General features: G+C 36.2%; 1 protein-coding gene across 1 annotated transcript in view; it reads left to right on the forward strand.

Annotated features, from left to right (window-relative positions):
* CSMD1 (CUB and Sushi multiple domains 1) overlaps positions 1-19544 on the forward strand; it is a 1768974-nt gene that overhangs the window by 1482701 nt on the left and 266729 nt on the right. Inside the window, exons 31-33 of the mRNA XM_064294928.1 lie at positions 2735-2929; positions 11054-11170; positions 18556-18669. Of these exons, the coding sequence (XP_064150998.1) occupies positions 2735-2929; positions 11054-11170; positions 18556-18669 (426 nt within the window). The remainder of the gene's footprint in view (positions 1-2734; positions 2930-11053; positions 11171-18555; positions 18670-19544) is intronic.

Below are 19544 nucleotides of genomic sequence, written 5' to 3' on the forward strand. Positions count from 1 at the left end.
ATTCCAACATACTCTTAACTGGGACAGACGTGAACAACAGCAGAACACACCGTATCATGAAGTCATCTAATTAGAAAACATGATAAATTGTAAGCAAAAAGTACCAGTGATTTATCACCAAACGCCCTGAACTGACAACTAGGTCAATGGAACCAAAAGATTGGATGCAGTTCATTTGAATAAAAACCTGCCATCAGAAATCTAAATTAGTAACATAAAATAGGAAGTTATGTGATTGGTATGTAACCAAACAGTAAACTAAACAAACAAAAAAAATTGATTAAGATATCTCTAACAAAAAAAATAGCAAAATGGTGAAAAGGCAACAAGACATATATTGATCGATACTAAAAAGTTGTTCATTTTTATAGAAGCAAAAATATATACATAATCTAGACTACTGTTTCTATTTAATATGCATTCAGTATATTTTGTTGAGTAATTAACTAAAAGCAAAATTGAACAGTTTTATGGTCCATACAGCAGTATTCATGTGTTCCTTATTTGCTCATAACGAGTGTCCATATGGGCTTTAATGCAACTACAAGAATTATCAAAATGTTCCTTCCATTTGAAATATCCCAGCAGGCTTAAGTAAAATGATGAGAGAACTGGTCTCAGCGTGCTACAAAGTGCTGAGAAACTCCAGCGATAACAAAAATAGAGGCACTTCAGAAAGTTTCAGCAAGACAGATCTACACACACACACATTTCATTTTGATCAAAGAATGTAAATAAAATATTATAGTAGATTCTACTAGCTTCAGTCAACATTTCCTAGAGATCTCTGTTTGCCTGATATTGGTGTGTAGATCATTGAAAAAAAAAATATATATATATATAGTGAATTAACACTAACTGATCCTTTTTTTTTTCCTGCACAACTTCTCAAAGCCTTTTTTTTTCCCGTGCCTAAAATATATTATACAGTCTTAAGAAGATGGGAAGGTATAAAGTTTACAAAACGTATTTCATCATTTCCCGTCTTGACACACCTGTTGTGATCTCCTAGAGTAGTCTTCTCATCACATCAGTTTGTACAACTGATGAATTAAGTGATCGGCATTAGGTGATCCATCAGTAAGGGGGGAAAAAAGGAGAACCAACATTGACCCCAGATAAAAAAATAAAATACACTCTTCTACTTACATCTTCTAGAGATTTTTTGTATGTATGATTAGCACTAGATTTTCTACAACTTGAGAAACCATAAATAATTTCATATTCATAAACTTTTTAAGGGGGGAATTGTCAAATTAAAAGGAAAAGAGTTAATCCATTTACTTTACCACTGAAGTTATTCTTGAGCTTATATTGAGACGAATAACTCATCGCCTCTCCAAACAAATGCCAAATAGTATTTTCCTAACTGCAAGCTAAGAAATAAAGACAGACTCTTCGAGATGATCACTAGAAGGTCTGTAAAATTCAGCTCCAGAGTTTTCTGACATTACCAGGAACTGTAGTGATGGAGTGAAAAATGTTTGGTGTGCATGAATTGAAAGGAATTCAAATGATTAAATTATATATATATCATAAAGATATATTTTCTATTTCATTTAGTGATATTTTAGAAAATCTGTTGAAACAGGAAATTAAAACTATCAAGGATACCAGAAAATAACTGGAATTAACTATATAGCAATGAAACCCTGAGGCTTAAAAAATTGTATTTATATCTGAAGGGAGAAAAAAATGAATACTTTTCTTAGTGATTCCAGAATTGGACAGGTTTCTGCAGTGTGCCTTTGTTAAAGTTACCTAACTTGAGTTTCAGATTCTCAAAATTTAAAATAGAGCTGGTAATTCTTACCTACACACAGAGGTGTAGTGAAGATTAAAATTAAACATACAACACACCTAACTTATTATCTAATACCCTCAATAAATTTGAACTATTATTACAATTAAGTTAGAATTGTTGAGTAAAGATTACAGATCACACAGAGTGCTTGAGCTTTATGGATTAGCAAGTGCACTTGTCCTGCTAAGTTTAACGTTCAGCCCTACTAAGACCTACAACTCAAAGAGGGTAGAAAGGAAACAGAACTCTCCCCCATGTTTACCTTCCAAGCCTATATGATAAGAAGGAACCCTGGTGGCGTAGTGGGTAAAAGCTATGTCTGCTAACCAAAAGGTGAGCAGTTCAAATTCATCAGGCGCTCCTTGGAAACTCCATGGGGCAGTTCTACTCTGTCCTAGAGGTTTGTTATGAGTTGGAATCGACTCAATGGCAATAGGTTTTTTTTTTTAAGGATAAGAAAGAGCTCTTAATTTACCTGAATTATTCAGATCTCGTTTTGAGAAGTTCAGTTCTCCAATCCTGCCCTAAAGTCATGTGCTGCTACATGTTGCTATGATTTCACCTACAAAAGTCAGAAAGTGCACATTAATTTTTCCAGAATCAATTACTATAGCAGTAAAAGAGGTAAATATATAAAAATATAATCCTTTAATTTTTTTACATAGATGAAGATAATTTATTATCAATTATTTAGTAAAACGTGGTTTAAAAAAATTAATTAAAAAGTAATTTACCAATTTTTTGGATGATATAATTAATAGGTTAATTGGGTCATTAGTCAATTAATAAATATCTCTGAGCTTTTCTGATATGCCCGACCCTGTTCCAGGTACTAGAATCAAGCAAGCCACCAACTAACCAACCAACCAACCAAAGAAATGGGAATTAAAATTCCTTCCCTCATGGAGTTTACATTCATTTCTTTCACAGAGAAACCACGGGAAGCATGTTTTGATCCTGGAAATATAATGAATGGGACAAGAATTGGAACAGACTTCAAACTTGGCTCGACAGTTACTTACCAGTGTGACTCTGGATATAAGATTGTTGACCCGTCATCCATCACATGTGTGATTGGTGCAGATGGAAAACCAGCCTGGAACAGAGTCTTACCCTCTTGTAATGGTAGGTACGGATACGTTATGTTTTCTTGCCATGTGTAACATTCTATTTTTACGCAGAACCTTATTTTACTATATTCCTCTAACCAGTGGTCGCTGTTGTTGTTGTTGGTAGGTACTGTTGAGGCCATTTTGACTCATAGTGACCCCATGCAACAGAGAAGTGCCCCGTAGGATTTTCTAGGCTGTAATCTTTTGGAATCTTTACGGGAGCAGATCACTAGGTCTTTTCTCCCGAAGAGCCACTAGGATCTCTCATAGAACTAGTGTGTAATCAAAGCACGTGTTGATTTGATATTCCTCGATAGCTTAATTTAGCTAATGTATTAGTTTTTATTAGCCATAGGTTTCTGGAGGGAGTAATATTTTTCTTTCATTTACTTAGATGTTTTAACTCCTGCTTTGCATATTCTGGAAACCCCAGTGGTATAGTGGTTAGGTCCTATGGCTGCCAACCAAAGGGTGGGCAGTTCAAATCTGCCAGGCGCTCCTTGGAAACTCTATGGGGCAGTTCTACTCTGTCCTATAGGGTTGCTATGAGTCGGAATTAACTCGACAGTACTGGATTTGGTTTGGTTTTGGGTTTGCCTATTCTGGACCTTATCTTCTACATAAACCAAAAAAACCAAACCCAGTGCCGTCGAGTCGATTCCAACTCATACCGACCCTATAGGACAGAGTAGAATTGTCCCATAGAGTTTCCAAGGAGCGCCTGGTAGATTCGAACTGCCGACCCTTTCGTTAGCAGCTGTAGCACTTAACCACTGTTCCACCACGGTTTCCATCTTCTACATAAGAGGTACTAATTAACAATCCTTAGGCCATATATACACAAAAACCCACATATACACAGAGAGATTAAAATGAATGAAATCACCTCCTAAAAGGTAAGATCATTCTTCAAGAACAGAAGAAACTAATGTGTGGTGATAGAATTCAGAATGGTATCTACCTCTGCAGGAGGAGTATTGCCTGGGAGGAGACACAAGACAGGCTTCTGGGTTGTTGGACGTGCTCCAACAAAATTTCATCATGCTGTGAACTTACAACTGTGACCTTTACTCTGTGTGTGGTGTACGTTAAAAAAAGAAAGAGGTAAAACCCGTGGCTTATGGCAGGAAAAATGATTTCCAAGTTTATTTCAGGATGAACTTACGGACTACTTCAGTTAGATAAAATGAGCACATAAATGGAATTTCTATTCCTCAGGGCAGCCTAACAACACTACAGGTACTTTTTGACCAAATAGGTGTTTTATAAAAAAGAAAAAAAATTTAGTACATTAAACACAAAAACAACAGAAGAAAAACACACAAACCAAACCTAATGGCTTCGTATGTTCCGTTACATCTGTGTTTCTAAGCTCATCTGTCTTACGACCCCATGAGCTTCCAGGTTAAGGAATCGTGTCTTGCCAAGACTTAGCTCTAGTTGCTTACATAGAACTGGAGCTTAGTCTCTGTTTCTAGAGTAAAAGACTAAATAAATAAATGGCTAACCAACTTTAGTGGAAAAATCGCCAGCCTATGAAATCTTCCTATTCTCAGATATTTTTACCCTTTAATAATAAATGTTGATTCTTCTCAGATTTCAGAAGTTACGCAAGAGCGAAGAATGTGGAAAGGAGGAAGTAAATACTTTGTGGCCTCCACATATATGTTGCATAATGTTCAGATTATATTTTTTGCGTAGTCTTAGTGTCTGAACTTAACAAGTTTAGTTCAGTAGCGTCATAATCCTCTTCAGCGGAGGGTTGGGATACTATCCTAGTATATTCACTGTTATAACTTCATAATCATATTCGAAGTACAGGTTAGGTCCTGTGCATTTTCCTTGTTGAAAATCTGTGTTTATTTCACATTTCATGGCATATGGTAAAGGATGGGGTGGAGCGGGACTGCCTGGAATATTTAGGTCTAGAGGAAAGACTATGGAGGTGGCGTTCTATCCCAGCCCCACTATTGACCAGCTGGGCAAAATAGAAAAATAACTCAAAGTGTATGGACCTCCATTTCCCTTGTATAAGAGAAATGATATTATCTGCTTAATATCCACTACAGGGGTTATTGTAACAATCACATGAAACTTTAGGTATAAAAGATATGCCTAAAACATTTGCATCTTATATTACTTATATTTAAAATACAAATTCCTTGTATGAATACCCTAATAAACTTCAAGAATTGAAAGGGCCTTTGAAATCCCATTCCTTTGAAGTCCTTAGAATAGCAATTAAAAACTTCATTTTTGGTGTTTATTATTGTGATGATATATTTGAAAATTACTTTATATATCTGTGTGTATAGTAACAGATCTATAGAAAGTAATTATATAAAGTTTTTTGTGAATTGCTTAGCTCTAGACAGTGTAAGGTATCAGCATATTTTAAACCATAATTATACAGGCCAGTTTAGCAATCAGTACCTTCTGTCAATCCATGTAATTAAAATTGCTGAACAAAAACATGAGTAAGTTCTTGTGTTAGTTGCTTTGGGAGATTTTTTAAAAATTGGAAATCATAGAGGCATTCTTTTTGAAGTTTATTAAAAGCTAAAATGAAGGCTGAAAATAAGTAGGAGTTAATTTCAGTATACTTATATGTGAGGAAGAAAGTATAACTGAATGGATTTTGAAGAAGAAAGCATTTGATGTCTGTCTTAAAGTTTAGGACCTGGGTCTCTTCAGTGTCAGCAAAGCCTGGGAGACAGGCCAGACCAGACAGCTAGGAGTCAGTGTGTTGAGTTGTAAGGGTGGGGGCCTAGCCCCATTCCCAGCTGTTAGGGAAGAAAATATTTGGGGGCGTCTGTCCACTGCCCACCCTCTTCGCTGCCCTGCACAGGTTTATCAGTCTAAGAGCAGTACCAAAAGACTGTTTCCTTTGGAGTCAGTCAAATCCTGGCTGCATCATATAATTAATACCTGTCTGACTTCAGACACAACACATAGTGGAATAAAAATACTTGTCTCATCAGTGTTATTGTTATAGGACTCTTAATAGTGCGTAAAACAGAGTCAGTGTTTGATAAATAGACAATCTTAATTTTGTATGTGCATGGAATGCACAGATGTTTTAATATGGCAAAAGGCAGTGATCCCAAACTCTTTTTATCCAGTATCGGGCCAACATATAATTACTGAGCATACAATCCAATATCTGCACTGCATTTACGGATACTAAATTTCAATGCAGGCATGTTATTTAACATATACGTAATACTGGAACATAGACGTTTAAGAAGATGTAATTTTGGATAAACGTTCTAGTATTTCTTGTATCTCTTAAAATGATCTGTGTGTTCCTTGGTGTGTTTGTATCTTACACTAGACATCTCTGTATAGGTGAGGGGACCAGCATGAGGAAGATAATAACAGGAAGCAACACTGAGGAAAAATCATGACGTGTGGACTACCGTTCTTTCATATGTGTATTACGCATTTAATACTGAGGGAAGGATAATACTTTAGCCGTGGAATGAGCAGAAGGAAAAAAAAAGTCACATTTGGACATTGGCTCACAGCAGAATAAGGAATAAATATGTAGTCAAATTTTAAATTAGAAATTTTTCCCATGTCTAAACACCTAGAAAGGCAAGCAGTTTCTGCTTACTAGTTAGTCTTCAAAGTGGATGAAACATAAAACGATGTTTTCCTTGTGCCATTTCAATTTACATTTAAATAAAACTGGGTATTCCAAATAACTAAAGCAGAAATGACTTTGCTCACAGTGCGTGTTGGATCTCTCATAGCGAACAGGATGTTTTGTGCCTGAACCAATGCCTGAGGGTCGTTAAGATCACCAATTAAACTTGGCAACTTATTGCTATACTTTAAAAATTTAAATCGTTCATATATTATGGAATGCCGTCAGTGCATTTTGGACTAGTTTGTTTTAAAAACATGGCTTTTTTTTTTTTTTGTAATTTATCTATTACCTGCAGTTTTTGTACCCTGAGGTTTGCTATTATAATTGAAATTGAAACAGCCTAGAGCCTTTTTATGGGTCAAAATGGCTTTTATTTGCTAATGTTGTTTTTGGGTTACATTCAATTTGATTGTATTCTGTTGCCTTTACATATTAGACAGATATTCCAATTATCCAGATGGATCAGCAGCTTTCTTGTTAACATTCACATGGAACGAGGCCACAGGTCTTTATTCATTTAGGAAATGATCTTTTTAATATGTTAATTCCCAAATAGTAAACACTTTTTTTTTTTAAGCACATCTTTATTTTTCTTCTATTATCATATTAATATTAAATAATTTCTAACGTGGGAAGGACCATACTTATTTCTCAGATGAACACAACAGCACAGACAATTATTAAATTAAAAAAAATTCTCTATAGGTGTTTGCTCATGTCTGAAACACATTATATAGTTTTGGTACTTATCTTTTCTGTTGTTGTTCAGCTGTGTGTATTGTCATTTCCTTGATGGGCCTGTCCAATGTTTGGCTGAATGGCGAACCTCAGGAGTGACTTTAGTACTGAGTAAAAAGGGTGCCTGGGGTCTGTGCTCTCGGGGTTTCTCCACTGTTCGTCAGACCAGAGTCTGGTCCTTTTTCATGAGTTTGAATTTTGTTCTACATTTTTCATCATCTGTGTCTGGGGCCCTCTTTTGTGATCCCTGTCAGCGCAGTCAGTAGTGGTAGCCAGGCCCCATCTAGTTGTGCTGTACTCAGTCTGGTGGAGGCTGTGTTAGTTGCGTTCCATTAGTCCTTTGGACAGATCTCTCCCTTGTGTCTTTGGTCTTCTTCATTCCCCCTCGCTCCAGACAGAGTGGAACCAGTAGACGTATCATAGATAGCCACTCACAGCTTTTATGACCCCAGACGCTGCTCACCAAAGTAGGATGTAGAACATTTTCCTTATAAACTACATTATGCAGATCGAGCAAGATGTCCCCTGAGACCATGGTCCCCAGCCCTCAGCCCAGTTACTCGATCCCTGTGGGAGCTTGGATGTGTCTATGAAGCTTCTATGACTTTGCCTTGGTCTTGGCGCTAATCTTTTAAACCAGAGGAAGAATGTATAGATATAACCACACTTTATCATGGTAGTGAAGGACCAAAAATTCCGGGTTGATTTTCTTTCATTTCAACTTTGAGTTTTTTTTTTCAATGTTCTCTATTACTGCAGAGTAGTCCTCTTCCATTCTATCTTTGGACAAAATAAAACTTTGTAGTTACACTTGACAAAATATATCAGCAGGTGTCCTTGATAAAAATAAGATTCCAATTCCTGATAATGTGTGCATCAAAATGTTAGCCCAGATAATGATTTGTTTCCACTTTTCTTACATACTTATTGTTTAAATTTTAACTATATGACTTTTTAGAGAGCGAGAGGGTACTTCCACAATGATCCCTTTGAATTCTACATGACGGAGCTAGAAGAAAAGAAATGTCCACTCTTCATTTGTACTTATTTTTAAAAATGTGAACTTTAAGCCTTTCATATTGAAAAAGAGAAGAAGAAGAAGAAAGAAAGAAAGCAAATATTCTGTAATGACCTGGTTGAATTCAAATGTTTGAGGTGGGAAAAAAAAATTAAGTGTTGTATCTAAACTGGTGGAGTTGAGTCTCCCAGTGTTTCATTGAAAACCTTCAGCTTTGGAGTTTGGCTAAAGAAATGTTCTCTATGTAAAAACAAATATAATTCTTTTTTTTAATTTAAAATTTAAAAAAATCAATGTTTATTGGAATGACAAAGCAATTTGGAATCAAGACATTAGCATGAATGCCATACTTACTTTAGTTAAATAAAATCTCCTGGCAACCCCATTTGTGTCAGAGTAGAGCTCTGCTCCACAGGGTTTTCAATGGCTGATATTTTTGGAAGTAGTTCACCAGGCCTTTTTTCCTAGGTGCATTTCATTCTGGGTGAATTCAAACCTCTAACCTTTTGGTTAGCAGCCAAGCACACTAACTATTTACACCATCAAGGACCCCAAAAACTAAAGTAGTTTTTCATAAATGGATCAAAGCTTTCAGATGGCTAAGTTATTTTCCTTTGACATGTAGAATATGACTTAAGTTTTCCAAACCATTGTAATGTGTCGATTTGGGAAATCTCTTGACAAATCATTAGCTCTCTTGACAAATCTCTAATAAGGTACTATAATATTTGTATTGATATATTCTAAGAATTTTATTAATCCTGGAGAATGCTTTATACATCATTTAGGATTTAATGGGGTGCCAATTATTATTCAAGGTATCAAAAATCTTATCTCTAATACTTATTTTTTTTAGTGCTTGGAAATTGTCTTATCAAGAAGAAATAAGCCATAGAAATATAAACTTCCTCAAAAACAAAATAAGTCTGAATTCTAACAGCAAGGGCACACTCAAGATGAGAAGGAGTACCTTCGGGACACCATGCGGCAAGAGGAAGAGTATGGTCAGCAGGCAGTTCAGGGATTTGTGTCCCAGAGCTTTAAACTAAATATATGAACTGGCTGGAACCTCTTCCCATGTAACTTATGAAGAATTGAAGTATTGGCAATTTATTAAATAAACTATCAAGAGACCGGGATTTGGTTGAAAGCCTGTTTTAAGATGTTTTAAAAAGTATTTTGAATGTTTATGCTACAGTGTTTTCCAATTTTTCTCAGCAAAGTCAGTGCCAGGTAATAGATAATCAGGGGGAGAGTAAAGACACACACACACATACTTCTGTCATTCTTTCCTCCAATATATTTTCCGAAGAGATTCTCTATTGTGGAGAGGTATGTAGTAGTTCTTGCTGCTGTAGCTGTCGTTGTCTAGGTTGCCATATTTGGCATTTAATAGGGAATGTAGAAAATAGCTCAGTTCAGGAATGGAAGCAGGAAGCAGGAAGCAGGGGTGCTACCTATTGTTTCTACTTGAAATATAAATATATCTCTAGATAATAATATATACCTTGCACAAAGTAGACAATGAATATTGAATAAATGTATATGTCTGTGTGCATATTGTTGGTGTCTGTGTGCATATTGTTGGTGTTAGCTGCTGTCAAATCAGCGTCAACTCATGGCGACCCCATGTGTTACCAACTAGAGCTGCTCCACAGGCTCTCCTTGGCTGTAATCTCTGTGGAAGAAGATCACCAGGCCTTTCTCCCGCCTTTCTTCTGCAGAGACATTGGATTGGTTCACACCACCAACATTTCAGTTAGCAGCCAATGGCAAACCATTCGTGTTACCTGGGCTGCTTGTTCAGAGATATCAATATTGAAATCAACATAGATGTAGATACGCTAGACACACACACACACACGCTGCTCCATATGTAACACACCATCGTTTTCTTTTCTCTAACTTTCTAGTTACAAACTCCTTCATCTTTAAATTGAACTTATAGGAAGAAACGCCTCAAAAGTATTAGTAATGACATGTTACTCTGGGTTACTCTTTAACTAAATCTATGAGATGACAAATTAAAACAAAACTAAACTAAAAGGCAAGCCTGATTATTAATATATTTTTCCTTTAATTCTATAGTAATAATATAGTTATTGATGGTGTAATCTTTAAGCACTTGGCTGCTGACTGAAAGGTCGATGGTTCAAACCCACCAGTGGCTCGACGAGAGAAAAGACCTGGCAATCTGCTCCCATAAAAACTACAGCCTAGGAAACCCTTTGGGGCAGTTCTACTTTGTCCTGTAGGGTTGCTATGAGTCTGAATCAGTTGAATGGCACAGAATGATAACAACAATGTAACGACAATAAAAAAAAAAACTAAAATCATCTTTATTATCTCTGAAGTTAATATGATTATGATATCAACCAGACAATTCTGGTGAGACTTTTAAGATAATTTGATGATTTGTCTTTCTGGTGCCAGTTTACTATGATTATTATAGTTGTTCTCATCATTATCTTTTAGCGTGCCTGTGAGAGTTCTTAAAAATAATATTAAATCCTCCTCCTGAGTGGAATCACTTTTATTCTAACCTGGTAAATCTTTGTTTTCATTTTTCTGTTACTTTTGATTGCAATGTAAAACAAATTCTAAACTTTAGTATGTCAGGTTCTTAGTTACGTTCATTTATGCCATGCTTTTCAGCTACAGAGGAGACACCTATCACATGCCGTCTTACAATAGCAGAGGACGTAATGTTTGGTTGATTCTGTTTTCAGCTCCCTGTGGAGGCCAGTACACTGGATCAGAAGGGGTCCTTCTGTCACCAAACTACCCTCACAATTACACAGCTGGTCAAATATGCCTCTATTCCATAACGGTACCAAAGGAATTTGGTAAGAATTTCTTTTTACTTTTAACTCATTGTCATATTTAAACATTGGGTTTTCTGCCATTTTATGAACAAATATTCTAGCTTTTAATAAAATAAAATAATATAAAAGAAGATGAGTTCTATCAAAGTAGAAAATCCTCTAGACATATCCTATAGCACATCTATTCCATTTCTTTTATCAATGTGGAGTAAAACGCCTACATTCCCTTTTATGACTCTTGATTCAGCATAATCAGAGAGAAGTATTTGACCCCATTCTTACTGGCCTCAGAAATCATTTTTTCAATTAATGGTGTTTGTGTATAATGGAGGATTACAAAGGAACTGGGATATAAGAACTGTTTATATCTCTTTGTACATAACTGGCACATAAATTTAATAATCAGATTACAATGGAAAGCACTAGGTAATTGAACCAACATTTCAGGACTTAGAAATTTAAAAGCAGCCAGAGTCTTGACTTTCCCAAAGTCCAATTTTACATCATGAAACCTAACTTGAAATCTGAGCCATTTTTCCAGAATGACTTAACTTAGAAGGGCCTTCTGGTCCCTGCACACTTGGGGAATCCCAACACTAGTTTCCTGCTCTCACTCTTGACCAGGGAGGTTTGTTTTTGTGTTGGATCCTTTTCTGGAGTATATCAGATAGGAGTTTTTAGAGATTTATAGACTATGTTCTTTCTCCAACATTAAAACCAAAAACCTTTCATAGCCAAGATTTTTCCTTACATTCAAAGCAGCAGTCACCCACTCATACACCGGAAGAATAAAAATTCCAATGCCAGATTTCGTTTGAGGTAAAACATTTCTAAGAATACAATTATATGACAACAAAATTATTTGCTTAGCAAGAGATTTACATGTTTCAGACAAATGATTTCTCTGAATTTTTATTATGTGATAACCCACGTGGATCTTAAAGTCTAATGAAAACCTCCATTTAACATTTCCTTCAGCCTTTAAAAAAAAAAAAAAAAAGTCTATGGGGCAGTTCTACTCTGTCCTGTAGGGTTGCTATGAGTCGGAATCGACTCGATGTTAACGGGTTTTTTTTTTTTTTTTTTTTACGGGTCAGCCTTTTAGATCATGGATCCCTCACAACCTGCACTATAAAAACCTGGCTAATCTCCTAAATCTCACCATTTAGCTTCTAACCTGGGTTAGCTTTTAAGAATGGTTGAATTTGAGGACAGGCCCTTCCCAGCATCCCTTCCTTTTCAGAAGAGAATCCCTAATCCGAGACTTGATGACCGAGTAGCTGTATCAGTGGAGGCCTCAGCAGGAGGACTAGCTCTCCCCAAAGCGAAGAATGAGTCAACTTAGCATTGCCTAAATTGAATGGCAAATATTGCTTTCATTTAAAAATGGAGAGATGGGTCTTGAAATATTTCCTTTGTTACAATAAACCAGCAATAAAACTTAGAAGGGATCTTAGATTCTGATTCTTTATGCTAAACAATTCCTCTGAAGTGAGATCCCTGATGCAGCCTCAGTTAATTCTGTATTTGAGTGAAATGCATTTTTTAATCTAAATGCTCAACAACATTCCTCCAATTAATTTACCGTCAACAGTCCCTTTGTTTTTATTGGTGAATACATGACGAAATACATTTATTGCAATGTACTATAGCAGAACTATTCTATGGTTTTAATTTATTAAAATTAATTGCATTGTCACAATACAGTTGTAATTTTCTCATCATTTAAATTGTTATACCCCTATTATAAATATTAATTATAATATCCCCATCTGAAAGGCTTAGTGACAGAAATATATTCTATCTGAGCAGATAACTTTAGTTTGGCATAAGATGGTTACAGTTAAATAGATAGATAGCTGCCATCGAGTCAGCTCTGACTCATGGTGGTCTTATATGTAACAACAAAACATTACCCATCATCCTCGCGGTTACCGGCATGTTTAAGTCTATCCTTACAACCATTATGCCAGTCCATCTCACCAAGTGTCTCTCTCACCCTTGCTTGCCTTCTACTTCACCAGACATAATGTCTACTCTGGCAATTGACCCTTCCCGGTGATGTGTCCAAAGCAAGCAAGGTGGGCAATGTTCTGTTGTGATTCATGAAGTTTTCACTGGCTAATTTTCAGAAGTAGATTGCCATGCCTTTCATCCTTGTCTGTCTTAGCCTGGAAGCTCCAATGAGAGCTGTCCACTCGACCCTGCTGGTGTTTGAAATACTGGTGGTATAGCTTCCAGCATCATAGCAACACAAGCCACCTCAGTCCAACAAACTGACAGATGGATGGAGGAAAATGGTTATACAGGGTACTTGATGAAAAGCCACATTGTCTTATCTTTGACTTTCTCTCTTCCTTACTCTTTCCTGGGAGTTTGATTCATTCAGCAAGATATTGTGATCAGTTCCAGGGACACAAAGATGAATAAAAGTCCTTGCCCCAGAGATGCTCACAGTGTAGTATGTAGAGCCAACATAATAAGCAAACATTGTGTGATGGTGTGTCCCATGCTAGGTAGGAAGGGGCTATTACCTGTTTGGATGATCAGCACAAACTCCAAATGGGAAGTGACGTTTTACTACAGGTCTTCAGGTATCCTGATTATATCTTTATTTTCATCCTAAAGCATTGAGAAAGTATTCTTTCTAAAGCAAAAATCTGAACATATTAATACCTTGAAAACCATTTTCACTGACTCCTTTTGTCTATGGAGCACGGTCTACTCGTTTCGTTCTGGCTGTTGAGGCCATAAGGAGTTAGGCTGCCAGAGACTTTTCAACCCACTTTCCTGTGTTTCCCTTAGTCCACGGAGTATCAGCTCAACCAGACCTGTTTGCTACATTAGGCACCTGCAAAAGTTTGCTTTTTATACTCCACTTGCTAAAGTAATTTTTAAAAAAATTTTATTGTGCTTTAGGTGAATGTTTACAGCGCAAATTAGTTTCTCATTCAAAAATTTGTACTCTGATTACTTTGTGATGTTGGTTGCAGTCCCCACATTTTGTCAGCACTCCCCCTCCCTTTTCACCCCGAGTTCCCTGTGTCCATGCATCGGGTTTCCTGTGCTTGCTCTGCCTTTGGGCAGGTGTTGCCTGTTTTGTGTCCTAGACTTGACTGAACCAAGAAGCACATTCCTCACGTGTGTTACTGTTTGTTTTGTAAGCCTGTCTAATCTTTGGCTAAAAGGTGGTCTTCAGGAGTGGCTTCAGTTCTGAGTTAGCAGGGTGTCTGGGGGCCGTAACCTCGGGGGTTTCTCCAGTCATTGTCAGACCAGTAACCCTGGTCTTCTATGTGTGTGTGTATGAATTTGAGTTTTGTTCTCCATTTTTCTTTTGCTCTGTCCGTGACCCTTTTCTGTGATCCCTGTCAGCGTGGTTGGTGGTAGTAGCCAGACAACACCCAGTTCTTCTAAGCTCAGGCGGGTGGAATCTGTGTTTCATGTAGCCCATTAGTCCTTCAGACTAATATTTTCCTTGTATCTTTGTTTTCTTCATTTTCCTTTGCTCCTGACAGAGTGGGACTAATAGATGCATCTTAGATGGCTGCTCGCAAGCTTTTAAGACCCGAGACACTACTCACCAAGTAGGATGTAGAACATTTTCTTTATGAACTGTGTTGTGCCAGTTGACCTAGATGCCCCTGAGACAATGGTCCCCAGCCCTCACCTCAGTAACTTGGTCCCTCAAGGTGTTTGTTTGGCTATGTCTAGGAAACTTTTATGACTTTGCTTTGGTTAAGTTGTGCTGATTTCCCCTATATTGTATGTTCTCTTTCCCTTCACCAAAGTTAACACTTGTCTGTAATCTAGTTTGTGATTTCCCCTTCCTACCTCTCCCCTTCCTTGTAATAATCAAAGTTTTTTTTTTTTTTTCTGTGTGTAAACCTTTTCTTGGAGCTTTAGTGGCACAGTGGTTGAGAGCTCAGAAGCTAACCAAAAGGTTGACAGTTTGAATCCACTAGCCACTCCTTGGAAACCCTATGTGGCAGTTCTACTCTGTCCTGTAGGGTCACTATGAGTTGGAATTGACTCAATGGCAATGGGGCAATGGGTAAACTTTTTCTTGCGTTTTTATAATAGTAATCTGATACAGTATTTGTCCTTTTGTGACTAACTTATTTCACTCAGTATAATGCTCTCCAGATTCATCCATGCTGTGAGATGTTTCAAGGATTTGTTATTGTTCTCTACTGTTGGTAGTATTCCATCGTGTGTATGTACCATAATTTGTTCATCTATTCATCTATTGATGGGAACTTGGGTTCTTTCCATCTTTTTTGCTATTGTGAATAATGCTGCAATGAACAGGGGTATGCATATATCTTTTCTCTCTTATTTCTCTAGGATATATTCCTAGTAGTGGGATTGCTGGAATGTATGGTATTTCCATTGCTAGCTTTTTAAGGAGGCACTGTATCATTTTCCATAGTTGTACCATTTTACAGTCCTGTCAGCGGTATGTAAGAGTTCCAGCCTCCCTGCAACCTCTCCAACATTTGTTATTTTCTCTGTTTTTGATTAGCACCAGTACCGTCAGGGTGAGACGGTTTCTTATTGTAGCTTTGATTTGCATTTCTCTAATGGAAACCCTGCTGATATAGTGGTTAAATGCTACGGCTGCTAACCAAAAGGTCTGCAGTTCTAGTCCACCAGGTGCTCCTTGGAAACTCTATGCAGCAGTTCTACTCTGTCCTATAGGGTTGCTATAAGTCAGAATCGACTCGATGGCAATGGGTTTGGCTAATGATCACATTTCCCTATTTGTCTGTTAGCCAACTGAATGTCTTCTTTGGTGAAGTGTCTGTTCACATCCTTTTCCCATTTTTTAACTGGATTATTTGTCTTTTTGTTGTTGAGGTATTAAAGTATTCTATTTTTTTTATAGATTTAAAAAAAATTCTTTTTTTATGTAGATTTTAGAGGTTAGACCCTTGTCAGATACATCATAGCCAAATTTTTTTTCTCAGTCCGTAGGTTCTCTTTCTAATCTTTTGGTGAAGTCTCTTGGTAAGCATGATTGTTTAGTATTTAGGAGCTTCCAGTTATCTAGTTTATCTTCTTATGATTCTGCATTCTTAGTTATGATTTGTATTTCTATTTATGCCATGTATTAGGGCCCCGAGCATTGTCCCTGTTTTTTCTTCCATGATCCTCATCGTTTTAGGTGTTATATTTAGGTCTTTGATCCATTTTGAGTTAATTTTTGTGTATGGTGTGAGGTATAGGTCTTGTTTCATTTTTTTACAAATAGACATCCAGTTTTTCTAGCACTGTTTGTTAAAAAGGCTGCCTTTTCCCCATTTAATGAACTTTGGTCCTTTGTCAAAGATCAGCTGAACATAGGTGAAGAATTTACATCTGAGGCCTTGATTCTGTTCCATTGGTCTATGCATCTGTTGTATCAGTACCAGGCTGTTTTGACTACCATGGCTGTATGGTAGGTTCAGAGATCAGGTAGTGTGAGGCCTCCTACATTGTTCTTTTTGTTGTTGTTGTTAATCATTTGCTTATCCAGGTCCTCTTTCATTTCCATATAAATTGGTGATTAGTTTTTTTCATCTCATTAATGAATGCTGCTGATATTTGGATCAGGATTGCATTATATATGTAATCATTTTAGGTAAAATTGACATTTTCACAGTGTTGAGTCTTCCTACCCATGAACATAGTATGTTTTTCCATTTTTGTAGGTCTGTTTTGGTAAAAATAATTTTTTTGTATTCAATTCTTAAATGAAAAATAAAAAGTTTAAATTCTCATCAATTAAGGACTATTTTTATTGCTATCTTCCCCATAAAGCATCCACTTTTGCCACAGCTAGCAAAGAAGCATTCCCTCTGCTTAGATGCCGGCAGTCCTCTATTTGTACGTTTTCATATCCTCATCATTTTCACCTGCAGTATGGTCATCACTGTACAACTTAGCTCTTTTAGTTGTTCACTCATTTGAGTCGAGTATAAGCCATTGGTTGGATCTCAACTCAAGTACCGTCTCTAGAAGAACGTTTGTGTGGCTGTCTACAGAATGAGTTAGGTGTTCCTTTTTAAACTGATAATGCATACCCTGAATCTGTATTTATTGTGGAAACTATTGCATACAGTAGAGTGATAGTCTGGGGACAAAGTTTACATATTATTCATTCCTTTATTTTTAGCTTTTAGCCTAAAGTTGATGCTTGTTAAGTGTTTTTTGAATAAAGGTAGGAATTATGTATGACTCAGCCTTGTATTAATTAAATATCCCAAGCATTCTGTCTCCAACATGATAACAGTTTTATTAATTTTCAGGTTGGTAATGAAGGAATGATTGTATGAACAAGAACACTGCAGACAGCGTAAAGTCCTCTCACTGTCTAATCCCTGGTATCATCAGGTTTTTAGATCACTTTGTCTGTTGGGAAAATCCACCTTACTGACATGCATTTTTAATTGCTTTCTTTCCAAGAAATTATAAAATCTTAGATTGTGAGATATATGTGTACATATATCTTCTGTTTTAGATGCATATGTGTGTGTGCATCTATCTATATTTGTAGAGATACATGCACACACAAGCACACATACCGCTATAGTTAGAACTTCCTCAAATCTGTTTATGTCCACTTACATTAATTCTTTATATTCGAATTCTGACATGTAAAATTGATATAGATATTTCCACTTCTGGTTCACAATGATTTAGAATAATTTCAGTTTAAATCTTGCAGGTAAGTAAGGAAAGTGTTACTTGTTCATTGCTTGTAAATAAATACTAAATCAAAGATTTTTCTAAATATTGTAAAGACCCAATTTGAAAACACAGCATTGATTAAATTCAAAGTAGTAAAATATGTAGTTACATTTTACTTGAAGGAAGTGTGTTCTGTAACTTACATAATTTATAATATAAGATTGCACAGTGGGATAACAATAAACAATTCCTATAACATGATGCTGAATTGTATATATACATCGTAATAAGTTAGTAAAAACTCAGCATTATAATAACTGAGAGGAATTTAAAATTCCTCACCAAATTACCACGCTTTAAAGGCCAATAGAAGGCTTGATCCCTATGCTTGTCCATTGAATACAGTGTCATTAATTACTCCCAAATGAATGGAGCGTCTTTATCCTTCCACTATCCTGATATAATGTTTATTCAAAGAAAATGTAATATTTGTCTTAATGTTCACATTATATAGAGGGACATAATTATACTCATTTTCTTAAGGGTCAAAGAATTAAAAACAGGAAAATAAAATCGTTTGCTTTATTGAAATCTTAACAGAGAAAACAAGTTGCTTGGCTTTCAGGAACCTTAGCATAGCGATCCTTAAGGAATCAGTAAATATGCAGTAGGACTAAAATCTCCATTTCAATTTTAAGGAAAGCATATGGACCCAACCCGCCTCCTTTATTTTACAGTGGTGTTTGGACAGTTTGCCTATTTTCAGACAGCTCTGAACGATTTGGCAGAGTTGTTCGATGGGACACATCCACAGGCCAGACTTCTCAGCTCGCTCTCTGGGTCTCATTCAGGTAAACTTTCAAAGAATTTTGCCTTTAATACCATTTAGATAGCTTGGGTGATTAATTTTAAACTTTTTTTAAAATTTATAAATGATAAATTTAATTGTCTTTGAATTTGCTTAGTAAAATCTTGTTTTAGAAGTAAGATTTCAAAAGTAGCCCTATCCCAGGTACAAAACCACTCACTTTCATCATTTTACTTACTAAGATTGTGGAAAATATAATTTTCATCCCAAATAAAAAAGGCCAATACCAAAAAAAGAAAAATAAAATGTCTTGTGTTTTTATTTTCTATTCTTCCTAGTCTTCCTGCTAGATATAAGGACTATTAACGTTTTGTTATAAATCATTCCAAACTTCAAATGTTTATATATGCATATGAACATATCTAAGACTTTATAAAATATGAGATATTACTATACAACTTATTTTTCATCCTATGATTTCATTTAAAATTTTATCTAGAGGTCTTTTCCTAATGAAAAGAAAAATATGAATATAGGACAAACACTGTTCCTTTCAGTGCCGAAGAGTATCCTGTTGTATTAATGAGGCACAATTCATTTAAATCAGCCTCTCATTGTTCACCAAGTCCTTTATACTACTTCTACACTTTTATCATTTTCCAAAAACTGTACAGTTATCTATGTTCATCATAGGCTTTAGTCAACGAAGGTTAAGGTTCAGTTATTTCCAGTTTTCGCTATGACAAACAAAAGAATTTTAGATCTTTATCTTATTAGTTCCTGTCGATGTTCACATATATCCCTAGAAATGCCTGAGGAGATGGACATTTAAAATGCTGAGACATATGAACAAATTCACAGCAGAAGGTCTTACTCCTTCTTCTCAGCTGTACCGGGAAGAGACTGTTGCCCATGCTA

Source organism: Loxodonta africana, chromosome 12, assembly GCF_030014295.1.
Source record: "Loxodonta africana isolate mLoxAfr1 chromosome 12, mLoxAfr1.hap2, whole genome shotgun sequence".
NCBI classification, from domain to species: Eukaryota; Metazoa; Chordata; class Mammalia; order Proboscidea; family Elephantidae; genus Loxodonta; species Loxodonta africana.